Below are 15,429 nucleotides of genomic sequence, written 5' to 3'. Positions count from 1 at the left end.
GAAAGGAAGAGAAAAACGAAAAGAAAACCACGAAAAGGCCGAAATAACAACAAGCCGTCATCTAGAGATCGACAGAGAAATGGAAATACGAAGAGCGATAAAGGAACAGAAAGACATCGAAATAAAAGACAAGCGTCACGATTAGGAAAGTCCGACACGGAGCCAAGTGAGGGGACTTAACAGAAGTGACACAAAGGTGGCCGGAATGTCACAGGAGGGGGCAGAACGGACTTGACGTTAGGGGCGCCAAGTCCGACAGAAGACCCCGCGGCTGAAGAGCACCCTGTGCGGGGGTCCTTAGCGCATGTTGGGTGAGGAACGCATCAATAATTAAAAAAAAAGAATCACAAATAAGAGTCCGAGAAGTTAACGAGGAAAGGAAGAAAACAAGCCGTGCAGTGTGGTGATCGGACGACCACCCTTACTCGTGAAACGGCAGCTGGAGATGTCGGCGCAAATTCAAATAATAAAAATAATAATAATAATAACGGACAGCAAAAACGCGCAGCTCTACCTGAATGTCCGCCGTAAATCAGCAGGCGCTCAAGTCCTCGACAGTCTGAATAAGCAGCAGGAGGACCCCAAACTTCCCCTTTTCTAACGAAATATCCCGAATGTGACGGTGGGTTTCGGACCCCCGCTGTCATACGTGTAGTGACCGCGCGCGTTCGCGGTGGGCCTCCGCACATGAAGCATTCATCCGCCAGCAGACATTCGGGTTTCTTAAATTATAGCGGGCCCGAAACTGCAACGGCGTTGAACAAGAGGGGGGGGGGTCCCACGAACTAAGACCCGAATGGTGCCCGTTTTTTTTCTTCTTCTTCTTCTTAATCCAGCGCTCGCGGTGCCAACAAGCCCCTCGTGCAGGTCCGAGTATCCCACTCCAAGGCGACGCGTCCGGCTCTGGGGCTGAATTTGTATTTATTGGGAGCTGAGCCTGGCGGGCAGAGGCCAAGCCCCCCCCCCCCCCCCCCCCCCCCCCCCCCCCCCCCCCCCCCTTTGACCGCCCCTATTAAACTGCAAAAGCGTCTGAAGATCCGATGGAGAGAGAGAGAGAGAGAGAGAGGCGCACAACTGGACAAACACGAAGAGAGGATCAAAGGGACGAGGCGCCCCCGACAGCAAACGGCCGTGCGCCCCTGGGAACCGCAGCGCTGGGAGGCGGCCAGCCCACCAGCCCACCCGGAGGACGGGTAATTGGGAGCCGCTTTCATCCTGGACGTGGCCGGCATTCCTGTGTGCATCAGCGCCGTTCAGAAATGCATCGAGAGCAGCGCGCCGTGCGCCCGTCCCAGCAGGCGACTTTAAAAGGGGGTCACGGCGGTCCCAAAGTGTTCACAGGAAATGGGGGGGGGGGAGTTAGGAGGGCCAGGGCGGCACAACAAAGGGGAAAACACACACAAGAGAAAGGCGGGCGCAGCATTCCTGTGGTGGTCTCCCACCGGCCCCCCAGCCCTTTCTCCTAGGCCTTCAAGGCCAGCTGGTGGATTTCACTTTGATCGCCTGCTCTCTTCTGAAAGGGAATCGCAGAGAGGCCGGTGTGCCCCCCAAGGACCCCATCATTCCTTGTCACTGATCACTGAAAGACACCTGCAAGGCTTGTGGTCACTTGATGGCCAGGTCAGAGTGTCCCACCATCGCTAGTCATCAGCAACAGGTGCTGACCACCTCTGTCTCTGTCCACGGTCCCCTCTGGGCTGCCACACATGTCCCTGTCAGCGTCACTTTCATCCTGACATATCCATCATCCAACCCGCTATATCCTAACTACAGGGTCACGGGGGTCTGCTGGAGCCAATGCCAGCCAACACAGGGCACAAGGCAGGAAACAAACCCTGGGCAGGGTGCCAGCCCACCACAGGGCACACACATGGGACAACTTGGGATTGCCAATGCACCTAACCTGCATGTCTTTGGACTGTGGGAGGAAACCCAGGCAGACACGGGGAGAACATGCAAACTCCACGCAGGGAGGACCCGGGAAGTGAACCCATGTCTCCTAACTGCGAGGCGGCAGCGCCACCCACTGCGCCACTGTCCTGACACATTGTCCGGGGTAAATGGCTTCTGCTACCTGAGCTGTTCAGTTCTGCCAGCACCTCTCACCCGCTCCCATCCCAACTGACCACCAGGTGTGGTGGCCCTGCCAGCGTCACGGACTTGTCTGTTTAATCCCCTTCTTCGTGTCTTATGAGATGCGTCATCAGGCCTGTCCCTCTTCATCCTTACACGACTGTCTTTGTTGTTACGTTCAGTCCCAGGTGCGGCCCCCCGAGGGCTCTCATGTCCTCCTGTTGAATCTTCAGCTCGGTAAGCGGTACCCGCCAGCGCTCCTCTTGTTTAAAGGTCCACTGGTCTGCGTCTCTCAAGGCCTTCGCTCAGGACTCGTCCACAGCCCCCTCGTTACCCTCCTCTGGTCACCAGCGATCATCTCCTTCTGTCCGTCTTACAAGATTCATCATCAGGTCATCGCTTCTCGTCGTCTGTACTGGAAGGCCGACTGTCACTTGTGGCCTCGTTGGGGTCTCGTGCCCCTTTGGCCCAGTGTTAATTACCAGGTATGTCCCCATTGGTCCTTCACTGCCAGTGCTGTTCCATTAATCAGGCGTCACGTCCCGGACCAGGCCTCAGTGTGCCACAGCTCCGTCATCAGTTCACCCACGTAAAGAGCACAGGGTCTCAGTGGTCTCCTGTTTTATCGATTGCTCTTCACGTTCCTGGCCCTTCTATGACTCGTGGTGTCTTACCATCTTTGTCACTGCATCCCAGAGTGCAGCCCCCTCACATCGTACTGCTGGGTCTTTACGTCACCAAGTGATGCCTGCCATCGGTGTATACGTCCTCGCCATCGTCTCACTGCCAGTGCCAGTCTGCTCACGGCCTCTTGTATCAAATGCCAGGCATGTCCCTGTCACCATGGAGGGCCCTCTGCCCCTTTGGTCTCATATCGTACTTGTTACTGTCACCTCTGCTGTTAATCTAGTTGACCATTGCGTTCATCTCCAGGTCCGTGTCTCCATGTTGGATGGCTGATAACCTGTCCACAGTCCCCCAGTGGTCATTGTCTCTTCTAATGGGCAGATTTTGAGATCCCAGTCATCTGCGTTCATCTCAGGCCCCGTCACTATTTAAGCTCAGGTGAAAGGGCAAGGGCCCCCTTGCTGGCACAGTGACCAAGAGCCAAGCCCATGGCAGACAGACTGACATCACCCGCCGCCCACCACCCACACTCCTAGCGGAGGAGTCTAACAACGGCCATCATTGGACTAAATAAAAACAAAATGGGCGGCTCACACAAAGCCTTCAGATTTGTCAATTAGGTGCCAAGACGTTAAGAGGGGGCCTCCCATGCCCCCCCCATCCCACCCACATACGGCTTTGTTCCCCGAGGGGCCGAGAGATCCTGAGAATCGGCTTTGTCCCCTTTGATCCACGCTGACCTCGTGACCTTTCACTGACACATGACCTCTGCATTCGTATGCAGCGAAGAGGCCGAGGGGCACCCAAACGCCAGGGTGATGTTAATCGATTCGGTTTCCTTTGACGGCGGTGAGAAGCCACTCAGACGGGGCACAACACAAACAAAAAGAAAAATGAAACCCACAGCGCCATCGGGCAGGAAACGTCCCGAGTCATAAAGTTTTACGAGCGCAACGCCCACGTCAGGCAGCGGGGCCAGCGTGGAGGGCGGGGCCTGTAGGGAGGGCTGTCAATCACGTGCACGGCGGGCCAGTCAGCGAGCCTCCCCGAGTTTGTGAAGGGAACTGCAGCCTCACCATTGTGTCCAGAAGCCTCTGCGCCAAATGAAGCCCAGCAGGAGAGCAGACGGGCGAGGATGAGCTGTGCGCCGTGCAGAGCTGGAAAAAAAAAAATGGATGGAGGAGACGGGCGCAACGACGTGTTGGTCCTTTGTGCCCACAGGGTGGCGCCATTTCACTTTTATACCTGACCATATTTGTGCCAAGAGCACGTGCTGATGGTCGCAACCTGCTGAAACAGTCGCTGTGTCCCACCGCTGACTCGGGAGGCCCATCTGTGCGAGGCTACGAGCCCACCGGTGACACAGCAGCCGTCTAGTGCCGAAGAGTCCCCCTCCGTGATTTTAGTGCGATCATCTGGACGGGGGGATTGGGGAGGTGGTCCAGGATCGGTGATGCTGCCGCTGTGAATCGAGCACAATAGTCGGGGGGGGGGGGGTCCATTTCGTCCAGGACTGGCTGGCGGCCCATAGGTTGGGAAGTGCTGGTCTACTGCACAGTTTTAGGAGGTCGTGTAGACGGACTTGAGATAACGGTGACGGTGTAAGAGACACTTCTAACGGGATACAAACGGACGATCAAAGAAAAGACCCCTCTGACTACACAGACATGACACACAGAAAGAAAAGGAGGGGTCTCAGCGGCCACTGCCATCCTGTCAATGTTTATATTATATATACTGTATATATAAAGGGTTCCAGAACTGAGGTGAGAGCCCCCTAGAGTCTAAAGTCACTTCAGGTGTGATGGTACCTGAAAAGGAAGAATTCATGCTGCAGAGAAGAGGAAGAAGGAAAAATGGAGTTCGAAGAGGAATATTAAAAGATGGGATTGCAGGAAGAAGCAACAGGAGGGCAAGCCCCAGATTGTGGACAGGATGACAAAGGCCACACAACAGGTGGCAGCGCGGTTACGGGCAGCGAGATGGTGGTTGGGATTTTCGGAGACCACAGGGATATTCTTCAGAGTTTTATTGCTGGGGAATGGAGGAGTGGGAACAGCGGTGGTGACACAATGACCGTCACATGGAGCAGAGTGACAAACATCTGTGTGTCCTGACACAACGGGCAGGCCGGTAAAAACGACAGGATGTGGCAGCCTCAACCTTCTGTTAAACGGTTTTATTGTGAAAAAAATGCTGCATTTCACAGTCTGGAATAACATTAAAACTGTACAATCAGGAATAAAAAAAGGAATTAAAAAAACAAAAGAGAGACAAAAGCGTTCTTCATTAGAGTTCACCCAGCAGCGTAAACCACGCGGAGATAGTGTTTCGATAATCGCAGTCAAACCGTTCACACGTCCTCACGTCGCTCCATCACACAACACAAACGGCAATCTGACGACAAACATCCACTTCGGGCCGCCAACCAGCAGCAGAGCGAGGACCCCCTGCTCAGACACAAACTAGTCCAAATTTGTCCTGGGATCAGCACACATCGCTGCCCCAGAGTGCCCGGCCCACCATCCTTTACATCAGCAGTCAGCTTCATTCACAAGGACAGCCAGGAAACAAAATCAGCCGACCTCTGGGTCTCAAGTCGAGGTGGGGGGGGGGGGGGGGGGGGGGAGATCCTCAAAAAAAATTCCACTAACAATGGCCAGGTAGGCATCCATTCCCATCTTTATTTTTCTTCAACACTTTGGCACTCAGGGAACCTGGCAAATGCCATCAAATGGCCCTTAAATGTGAGTGAGGTTGGCACACGGGCAGGTGGGAGAAACAGAATAAGGGGAGAGGTAGCCTGCCCTCTAGCTGTGGGGATTGGGATTGCACCTCGGTTTCATTCGGGGGTTGGCCCAGGGATTCAGGCAAAGTAAATGAAAATAAAGCTGGCATTTGGGTTAAGGCGTGCCAGGCTTGTTCACAAGATGGTGGAGGTCAGCAGGCTTCAAAGTGAGGGACAAACAATCAAGGGGTTTAAGGTGCCACAGGTGCGGGTGCAAACAATGAAAGCAAATCCTTCAGCCAAGTTTTGGAAAGGTGGCACCAGAGGGGTAACTGAACTCAGTTGGGCAAATGAGCCGAAATCAAGTTGAATGGATGCCCAACCCGCCCCGTGGCGTGTTTGGGAGTTGGTGGCCAGCAGTTTTGTTGCATCATTGAGGGGTGCCACGTCACACTCTGCTCCTCAATTTCCTGCAGTCTGTTGAAGTTCAGCCCTCAGTGAGTGCTTCTGCTTTGCGATGTACAATTTTGTTTCACAAAAGTTAAATATCATAATTTATACATATATATATATATAAAAAAAGGAGCAATATATTAACCGATTTGAGTGGCGACATAATTTACATGATTCAGTCTCTTACGAGTCAAGTGGAGGTAAACCAAACAGCGCGGCCGCACTGCATCTGCCCCGCCACCCCAGAAGGCCGAAGCCTGCCGTTCTGTGGGGAGCCTCTCTGTAAAATTACTGGGCAGGCAGAGCAGAGGTCCTTCAGGGAGGACCTGCAGAACTCTGGACGGGAGTCCTCCATCACTCCGCCGCACGCTAAGAGATCTTGCAGTTGTTCCTGGTGCAGTTCTGAGGGGGGCTCTGAGGCGGCCGGATGGATTTGGAGCGCTTCAGGCTGTTCCCCTTGCTGCCACTGCCGCCTGCATTGGCCAGCGAGTAAGAGCGGCCGTGCATCATCACCGCGTTCATCCCGTTGGCCATGGAGAAGGACTTGAGGTGGCTCTTGATGGCCACGGGCAGAGGCAGTTTGTCAATGAGGTGCACAGGCGTGCAGGACACAATCGCCCGACAGCAGAGGTCCTGTAAGCTGAACACTGCAAAGAGGGGAACAGAAAAAAATAAAAATAAATAATGAATCCATTTATTACTGGCTGGATTAAGCAATTCAGACCCTTGGACAGCATAGAACCCCACCAAGCACTCAACCCGCTCAGAGGAGCAGGCCGGTGAAACACCGTGACCAGCCGGCGGTCTTCCAACTCGGCCCATCTAAGACAAATCAGGGGCAACACCAGTGGTACATTAGACTTTGACAAATAAATGAATTAGCAAATCTGCCCACCAAAGGGGAAAAAAATGAAGACTGAAATGATTATCGACAGTGTCAGCAATAGAAATCTGTCGACGTATTCCCGATGTCGATTATTTATTTGCATTTCCAAACAAGCGTTCGGTGTGGGACAGAGCACATTAAAGAACTGGCGAGATGTCAGAGAGGCAAAGCCAATGGGGGCCGAGGGAAGTCAGATGGCGGCCGATGGTGTGGCACACTGGGCGCTGGCAATGCTTGTGGGTGAGCTGCAGGTGTATTCAGAGACGGACAATAAGGAGTCACGCATGTTAGGCTATCCAAGTCTGCAGCACACACGTCGGCGTATGATAACTAAACGGACACAGCAGTGAGACGTTCTGGAATGTGAACGGTTTAACTCTGCACAAGCACTCAGTAAAGACAAAAGGCGGCAGCGGCGACAGTGCCCACGTTATGAACCCGTTTATTTTTTTTATTGCCTCTACTTGGGATTTTTCAGCCCTTTAAACTGCTATTATGGGGTTTCTGATTAGGAGGATTCACCTTTTCACATTTTTTTCGATATCAGATGTAACAGTTCTGTTTTTTTCTATAGAAGCTCCCATTTTGGGATCTGGTCAGGGAAACACGGGTCCTGGGCAAAAGGGTCACGACATCCAATGTCAATTATGCAGGTCTGTGGATAAAACTCTAAAAGATTCTCTTTCTGTGCGATTTCTGTGTTTAAACTTTTTAGCAATGGTTTTTTGACTTTGGTTCCTGTGTTTAGTTTTGGTTGCTGGTTGTGATCCTTGTGCATCTTACTTACACGTCTTGTTTCTCTTCAAGAGACGACTGCCTGGGCTTTACTGTTCAGGTATGAAATGCCCTGGCGGACAACACTGCACGCTAAGCAGTAGGTAGAGAACCTGGTGGAAGATATCACCCTCAGTGAATCTGTTTAATAGTTCTAATAGTCACCAAAATGATTATCAATATATTTGTTTGCTGCAGCCTTAAAACAAAAAAAAAAAAAAAAAAAAAAAAAAAAAATCTGCTCCAACCCAAACTTCTCTGAGCCTCGGCTCTTTTACAGCACTAACTGCAGATGCTCCTCTCTCCACTAGATGGCAGTGCACACCACCACATCCTGCCAATTCAACACAAAGCGCTAGCAAGAAGCAACAAAAGCTCTCGTTATTCTGTAAATCTCCCACCTCCATGAACCCAAACCATCACCACCCCAATCCACACTTTTTTTGGATGCTGCTTCAGTCGGCACATTCACTTGCACACATGCAGGCCTGTCACCTTTACCCCGAGCCTGATGGGACGGCCTTGTGTGTGACCAGCCTGTGCTCTCACTGTAAGAAATAAATATCAAGAATTGGAAGGCCAAGGGGCAGAGGAATCTGCTAAAGAAATCGTAACAACAAAGAGGCTCATCCAGAGGGCAGAGACGATGGCGGTCTTAATGTTAAACTGTAGGCCCTAAAGCCGGTCAGCACTCCCTACATACACACGAGAGAGAGATGGGAAAGACACGATAGATAAGACACTAGATGACACACACACACATATTATATATCTATCTTTCTCTCATATATATTATATAAATATATATATAAGAGAGAGAGAGAGAGATATGATAGATAGATAGATATATATATGGTTGAAATAGTTTACTGTCAAATAATGCAAAGAGTACGCGACACATGTTTCGCGCTAATTCTGGGCTCATCAGGCGTACACACTCACTGCACTCCCTTACGGGAATCTATAATCTGCTTCTCACAACTGAGGACACCGTGGCGGATGTTCGCTGACTTGCTGACCAACCACAAGCGTTACCTGGTAGGTAACCACCCATACAATCAGATTGTGATTCAGACTACGAAAGCCATGAATATATATATATATATATATATATATATATATAGATATATAGATAGATAGATAGATAGATAGACAGACAGTCATATGAAAAGGCTTGTGACCCCCTCTCAGCCTGCATAATAACTGACTCTCCTTTCAACAGTAAAGATACCAGTGGTCTGTCTCTCATTTCCTAGGAACATCTGAGTACTGTACTGCGGTGTTTTCCTAACAAAGATTTTTAGTGAAGCAGTATTTAGTTGTATGAAATTACATCAAAAATGAAAAACTAACTGTGCAAAAATGTGGGTCCCCTTGTCATTGTGCTGATTTGAATGCCTGTCACTGCTCAATGCTGATTGGTGTGATGAGCTCGTTAAGCCTTGAACTTCATAGACAGGTGTGTCCAATCATGAGATATAAAGGGATTTAAGGTGGTCAATTGTAAGTTGTGCTTCCTTCCATTTGACTCTCCTCTGAAGAGTGACAACATGGGATCCACAAAGCAACTCTCCAAAGATCTGAAAATAAAGATTGTTGAGTCTCCTGGTTTAGGAGAAGGCTACAAAAAGCCATCTCAGAGGTTTAAACTGTCAGTTTCAACTGTAAGGAATGGAATCAGGAAATGGAAGGCCACAGGCACAGTTGCTGTTAAACCAGCAGGTCTGGCAGGCAAAGGACAAATACAAGAGCAGCATATGAGCAGGATTGTGAGAATGGTGACAGACAACCACAGATCACCTCCAAAGACCTGCAAGAACATCTGGCCGCAGATGGTGCATCTGTACATCATTCTGCAATTCAGCGCAATTCGCACAAAGAACATCTGTATGGCAGTGTGATGAGAAAGAAGCCCTTTCTGCACTCACGCCACAAACAGAGTCACTTGTTGTATGCCAATGCTCATTTAGACAAGCCAGATTCATTTTGGAACAAAGTGCTTTGGACTGATGAGACACAAATTGAGTTATTTGGTCAGAACAAAAAGCACTTTGTATGGTGGAAGAAGAACACTGCATTCCAAGAAAAACACCTGCAACCTACTGTCAAATTTGGTAGAGGTTCCATCATGCTGTGGGGCTGTGTGGCTAGTTCAGGGACTGGGGCCCTTGTTAAAGTCAAGGGTCGGATGAATTCAACCTGATATCGACAAATTCTTCAGGATAATGTTCAAGCATCAGTCACAAAGTTGAAGTTACGCAGGGGTTGGATATTCCAACAAGACAATGACCCAAAATATAGTTGGAACTCTACTGAATTGGAGAGATTTTGTATGGAAGAATAGTCAATACCACCTCCATCCAGAATCCAGACACTCATCAAAGACTATAGGAGGACAGTGTCTAGAGGCGGTTAGATTTGCAAAAGGAGGCTCAACTAAGTATTGAGGTCATCTCTCTGTTGGATGCCCACAGTTATGCCCCTGTCTAATTTTGTTATGACACATATTGCATATTTTCTGTTAATCCAATAAACTTAATGTCACTGCTGAAATACTACTGTTTTCATAAGGCATGTCAGATATTAAAAGGAAGTTGCTACTTTGAAAGCTCAGCCAATGAGAAACAAAAATCCAAAGAATTAAGAGGGGTTCCCAAACTTTTTCATACGACTGTATATATATATCTGTGTATACAAAGACCAAGTGCGCCCCCAGTGGATACTGCTAGAATGTTAAGTAATTATAAATTGTGTCCATTTCATGCACTTATTTGTTTTTAGCCAAAGACCAATTAACTTGAAAAACACAAATGCTATTAAATGAATCGTTGGACTAAAAGCCCAGTCAGTCCCTCTTGTCATTTAGTGTCTTTATTATGACGATCACCAGTCTTGGATTCCAGAGGGTTTTGGTAGCTGCAGCCAACCCGGCCCACCACAGAACTACAGCAGCACACGTCACCACAGGTCAAGACCAGCAGTTTCTGGACAGACCTTTGCAGGTGGGCCCACATCAGAGGTTTTTTATTCACTACAAACGTGTTTCTGTTGGTTGTGAACTTTTGAATTTCTACTGTGGAGTTTTTTTGTTTTTTTTTGGGGTGAGCAAGCCGTTTGTGACAGTGGCTAACTTGCCAGTTAAAGTTGGCTCATGAAAACCAAGGCGATCGATTGTTGAATGGAAAAAACAGTAAAACGTTCTGAGCGAGTATCGCAACTTTCTGCTGTACAGAGGAGTCTGTTGTCACATAAATAATGTTAATTACACGGTGTATTTTATTGTGTATTAAGGCCCCATTGATTACAGTTTTGAATATTTTATCTTCTACAGAACAACCACTCACATCTCAATGTGATACCCATTGTTTGGTTTCATTTACTTGCTTTCTTCCCTTTTTATCACTTAATTTGAGAATTTCAGTATTTGCTACAACTCCATTAGGTTTTCAGGAATCATTCAACATAAAATGTAAAACTCAAAATACTAAAAGTGACAACCAACAATACAAAGTATGGCGCTACCCACAGGAACACCAGGCAGCACACAATCGTCACGAACATCTGAACGACCTCTGGTGACATTTGGTGCCTTAATGTTTGTGATGCTACATCTACTGGAATGTCCACCTTAATGTACAGTGCATTATTCATTCCAGCAGATGGCACACTGCTGACACTAGCACTGGTGCCGAGAATCCTCAAACTGACACTAACGTAATAAAGAAAAAATATCAATAGAAAAAGATATAGCAAATAAAACAGAATGACAGAGGTACTGCTAATCTCATTCGGGTTCATTAACCAATCATCCTGGTGATCTGAAATGAGAGCAGAAATAAATCCTGCAAAGTAACAAATTCCATGAACAGCTATAGATCGGCCCCACGTCTGAGACCCCCTCAGTCAGAGGGCTCAAATGGGATCAATATTTCCTCTATCAGCCTTTTCATTTTTGATGTTTATTTCTATTTAAATTTCCTTTAGTGGGATATAATGTCAGTTTATTGTGCCATCTGTTGGAATGAAACACACATTGCAATTTATTAGTGCAACATCTTGGAAAGACAAAAAGGCACAAGAACAACTTGCAGCAGGCCAGAGTAATTGTGGGCGGAGATCAAAGGGAGAGATTACTGTCAATCAATATCAACTTCAACCAATCATGTCAAGGACACCCTTGATGGAGCAAATTGGATGTCATGTCACAGGTATGGCACGATGCAGTCCGACTCTGTTGAATTCACTTCCATTGGCTATCGCTTCAGCACAACACTAGACCAATAGGCCACGATTTATCATGGACTGGGCCAGCTAGTTTTACACATTTCCAGATGTCTTGAAGCAATTTAATAAGCGAATGCTGATGTCAAATGTGTGTATTTGCTTAGCTGAGAGCCACCACTGGTCTCAGGACAAATTAAATTGCTTGTCATCCCCCCTTTACTGGAATCTGAAAGCTGCCTTAAGTGCAGCTGTGCACAACATGGTCTGAACCAATCAACTGGGCCCATTAGAGCCTTAGAGTGGAAAAAGGCCTTTGGAGGAATGAAGCCAAACAGCACTGGCATTGGCCCCTTGAGCTCCTTATGCCAGCACATCATTTCAGATCAGAAACCTCCATGCTCGGGTAACGGATTCACAACAGTAGAAACTTGCGTGGGAAGATCTGATTAGGAGGTAAAGAGAAGCCGGAGTCTCCAGCTGGCGCTGTCAGCAGAGGTCTGTGGTCTCTGAACAGCAAAGCACTTTTTCCATGGGATACCCAAGACAGCCTCCTTACTGCCTTTAGTGTGGTAAAGAGAAACCCATGCCAAGATCAGTGAAAGTTGTGGCTGCTGCATTTCATTGATGCCTTCTGCTTTACCTACATCAGATGCAATGTCTCCAAGTCTCAATTAATTATTATTAAAAAAGGCCTCAGCTGACAAAGCAAACGTACTTCGGGACAAAGCCATAGCTCACTTTCAGGGTCTCACCTCTATTGGGTCTCCAGAACTTCTCCATGCCGTGCCTCATGAGGACGATTCGGGAGAGCTCCGTGAACGACTCGATGACGTTGAAGTTGCACAGCGGGCTCACCTCGAAGAAGGTCATGCCGTTCTTCTCCGCGTAAGCGCGTGCTTGCTCCGTGGGTACTTGTCTTTTGAATGCCAAGTGGAGTCGGTTTCCAACCAAGATTCGTGGCACACCTGGGGCATGCTGGGTACACAACAAATATGCATTAGTTAATGGTAGCCGAAATGAACAAAGCCTGACAAAAAGACATGGGAGAAAAAAAATGGAAGCAAATAATTTCTCTTGGTGTTCCTGCTCAGGAATTCACTCTTCAATAATCCAGCAATACATCCCCCCTAAGATGGCGGCAGTGGCACCAGGAAACTGAGCTCAGGCCACTCGACTACCCAGTCACCTTTTCTGCCTCTCTGCTAAGCACAAGCCCCAGGCCGAGTCTCTTCATTTGTTACTGCAGGCTTTTCTTTAACTTTTAATCTTTTGTTTTACATATGAAGCCCAATTTTAGCCAATCAATAAGCAGATGAATGAGGGGAGGAAACAGGTCTTCAATCCAGCGACCAATGACCGTATTATGTTAATGAAAATAAAAATCATTTTTATAGTTTGTTGGTTTAAAGTTGAAGTCCTTTTCAAACACATAAACTGTGATGTTAACTCATTTTACAGAGCAGTGCCTTGCGATGTGGAAGCCGCTTTCTGCCTGTCACTGTGTGAATCGGGGAAACCTCCGCTTGCAGATGAGTCGTACACAGCCAGCCATAGACCAGTGACAACACAGATCTGCTCTTCTCTTGTGATTCCTAGAAAAATGGCCACATTGCTTGATGGCACCATATTTTTTTTTCAAAGCTTCTAAAAAAAATCACTTTTTGCTATTAAAAGATGGAAAATTCTGACAGCCCCCCTTTTAAGGAACACTCAAAGCTGTCAAAATGGGCTTCAATAATGACCCCATAAATGTGGGGTATACCGCCCCAGTCGTCTTGGGTCACATTTGAACAGACCATGTGACACACAATGATTGGGGTGCACACAACTGGCCATCAGATTCGGAGCGCCTGAGAAAAAAAAAAAAAAAGGCAACTGTGTCCAGACAGCAGAAATGCAATCGGTGTCACTCAGAAAACAGAAAGGAAAACAAGAAACGAGAGTTAAAAACTTAAAACTAGGTAGGAAAAAAAAAAATTGCAAAAATGTGAATCTCGAATGACTGCAGAAGAACACAAACAAAGAGCTGTGAGATGAGTAACGCGAGATTTTATCTTCCAAGGACATTTCAATACCATTTACTGTTGCTTAAATGTGGGCCCCTGTTGAAGCCCATCATATCAGGAATTCGTGATCTCTGTCCTCCATGAAAACACGAGATTAAAGGTTTGTCTTGGCCATCAATCTAATCAATGTGGGCAGGGTCACAGATAGAAAATGTCATTTTGGAGTTGGGAATCCCCTTGACTCTAACTGAGGGCACCACTTCTGCCTCACAGGACTCCCAAGTATTGAGGCCACGGTCTACACCTTTCCATGTCACAGAACACACCTCACTTCAGGCTGGTCACGTGAAGGTGATAGTGACAACACTCTACTCCAATGGCCGCACAGTCCCCGGAATGTAATCCACCTTTAGGAAGGGGCGGAACGGGAGGAAAAAAAAAAATCTGCGGGAACAGCGTGATGCTGTGGAGTCCACACAGACCAAAAATCTCTAACGACTGTTTCCAGGATCTTTCTGAACCCAAGAACTTTGACAGATTTGGATGGAAAGGGGGTACCCTACTAAAGGGGCCACCAAGTGTACAATTTTAAACAGCAGTGACAACGCGCGGGTGGGTGGACTGGCGGCTCCGCCAGCAAAGGGACATGTTAGTGAGATATGGCACAGAATGGCAGGTCTGCTCCAGCTTTGGCGTGACCAAAAGGTTCCACAAATCAGAGCACAGAACAAAGCGAGCTCTGCCAACTGCAGATTTCTCTGGGAATGCAGACAACAGCGAAGTGTCCAATCTGAAGAGCAGATCTCGTTGGAATCTTTCCTTTAGCACGGCTGTGTAAAAACAGGATGAACTCGAGCGTCGCAGGAAATGTTTCCTCCACCCACAGAGGCTTCTTTCCAAAAAAGCCAGGAAACGAGGATGATTGAGCAGGCCGATCCACATAAATAATAAACATTAAAACACAAAACATTAAAAGAAAGCTGGATGTATCAGATACGTAGTACAAGCAGTCGGGCAGCACATCACAACTCAGCCATCAGCAGCAGAGCAAATTGTGAGAAAGTGTCCTCAGGGGCAAAGTAGCCAAGCAAGGCTCACAGCAACAAGGTAGGAAAACCACATCTGGGCTGCTGGGATAAATGAAAATGCCAAAGGCCCCCAAAATGGGTCACTGTGTCACCGACGCCAGCATGATTTTAAAATAAAGAACACAAAAAGTGAAATCCAATCACGGGCCTGTTTTAAGGGCTGAGCTGTGAAGACGGGCGGAGTGGTGGCTCTGAGGCTAGGGATCTGCACTGGCAATCGGAAGGTTGGCGGTTCGAATCCCGTAAATGCCATTAGGGACTCTGCTCTGTTGGGTCCTTGAGCAAGACCCTTAACCTGCAATTGTGGAGTGCTTTGAGTAGTGAGAAAAGTGCTATATAAATGCAAAGAATTATTATTATAAGAAGCACACTCGGCAGTAATAAAAACCATCAATAGAGACTGACCTCATCTATTTCACGGATCCACCGGTCAATGCCGTCAAAGGACCATCGGTTGGTGATGTCATAAACCAGCAGAATTCCCTGAAAAAGAGAAAATGGAGGAAAAAAAACAAAAAAAAAAAACAGTTAATAGACACAAGTTCTGGCCTGCCCTTGGAGGAGCAATGA

General features: G+C 47.9%; 1 protein-coding gene across 1 annotated transcript in view; it reads right to left on the bottom strand.

Moving 5' to 3' along the window:
- Window positions 1-4,864: 4,864 nt before the first annotated feature.
- rab40c (RAB40c, member RAS oncogene family) overlaps window positions 4,865-15,429 on the bottom strand; it is a 36,974-nt gene continuing 26,409 nt past the window's right edge. Inside the window, exons 5-7 of the mRNA XM_028814062.2 lie at window positions 15,265-15,342; window positions 12,518-12,740; window positions 4,865-6,528 (exon numbers count right to left, since the gene is read on the bottom strand). Coding sequence (XP_028669895.1) covers window positions 6,251-6,528; window positions 12,518-12,740; window positions 15,265-15,342 — 579 coding nt within the window. The 3' untranslated portion in view covers window positions 4,865-6,250. The remainder of the gene's footprint in view (window positions 6,529-12,517; window positions 12,741-15,264; window positions 15,343-15,429) is intronic.

The sequence above is a fragment of the Erpetoichthys calabaricus genome, chromosome 11 (assembly GCF_900747795.2).
Source record: "Erpetoichthys calabaricus chromosome 11, fErpCal1.3, whole genome shotgun sequence".
NCBI classification, from domain to species: Eukaryota; Metazoa; Chordata; class Cladistia; order Polypteriformes; family Polypteridae; genus Erpetoichthys; species Erpetoichthys calabaricus.
The sequence above is the reverse complement of the archived record's forward strand: the minus strand, read 5'-3'. Positions and strand labels throughout refer to the sequence as shown.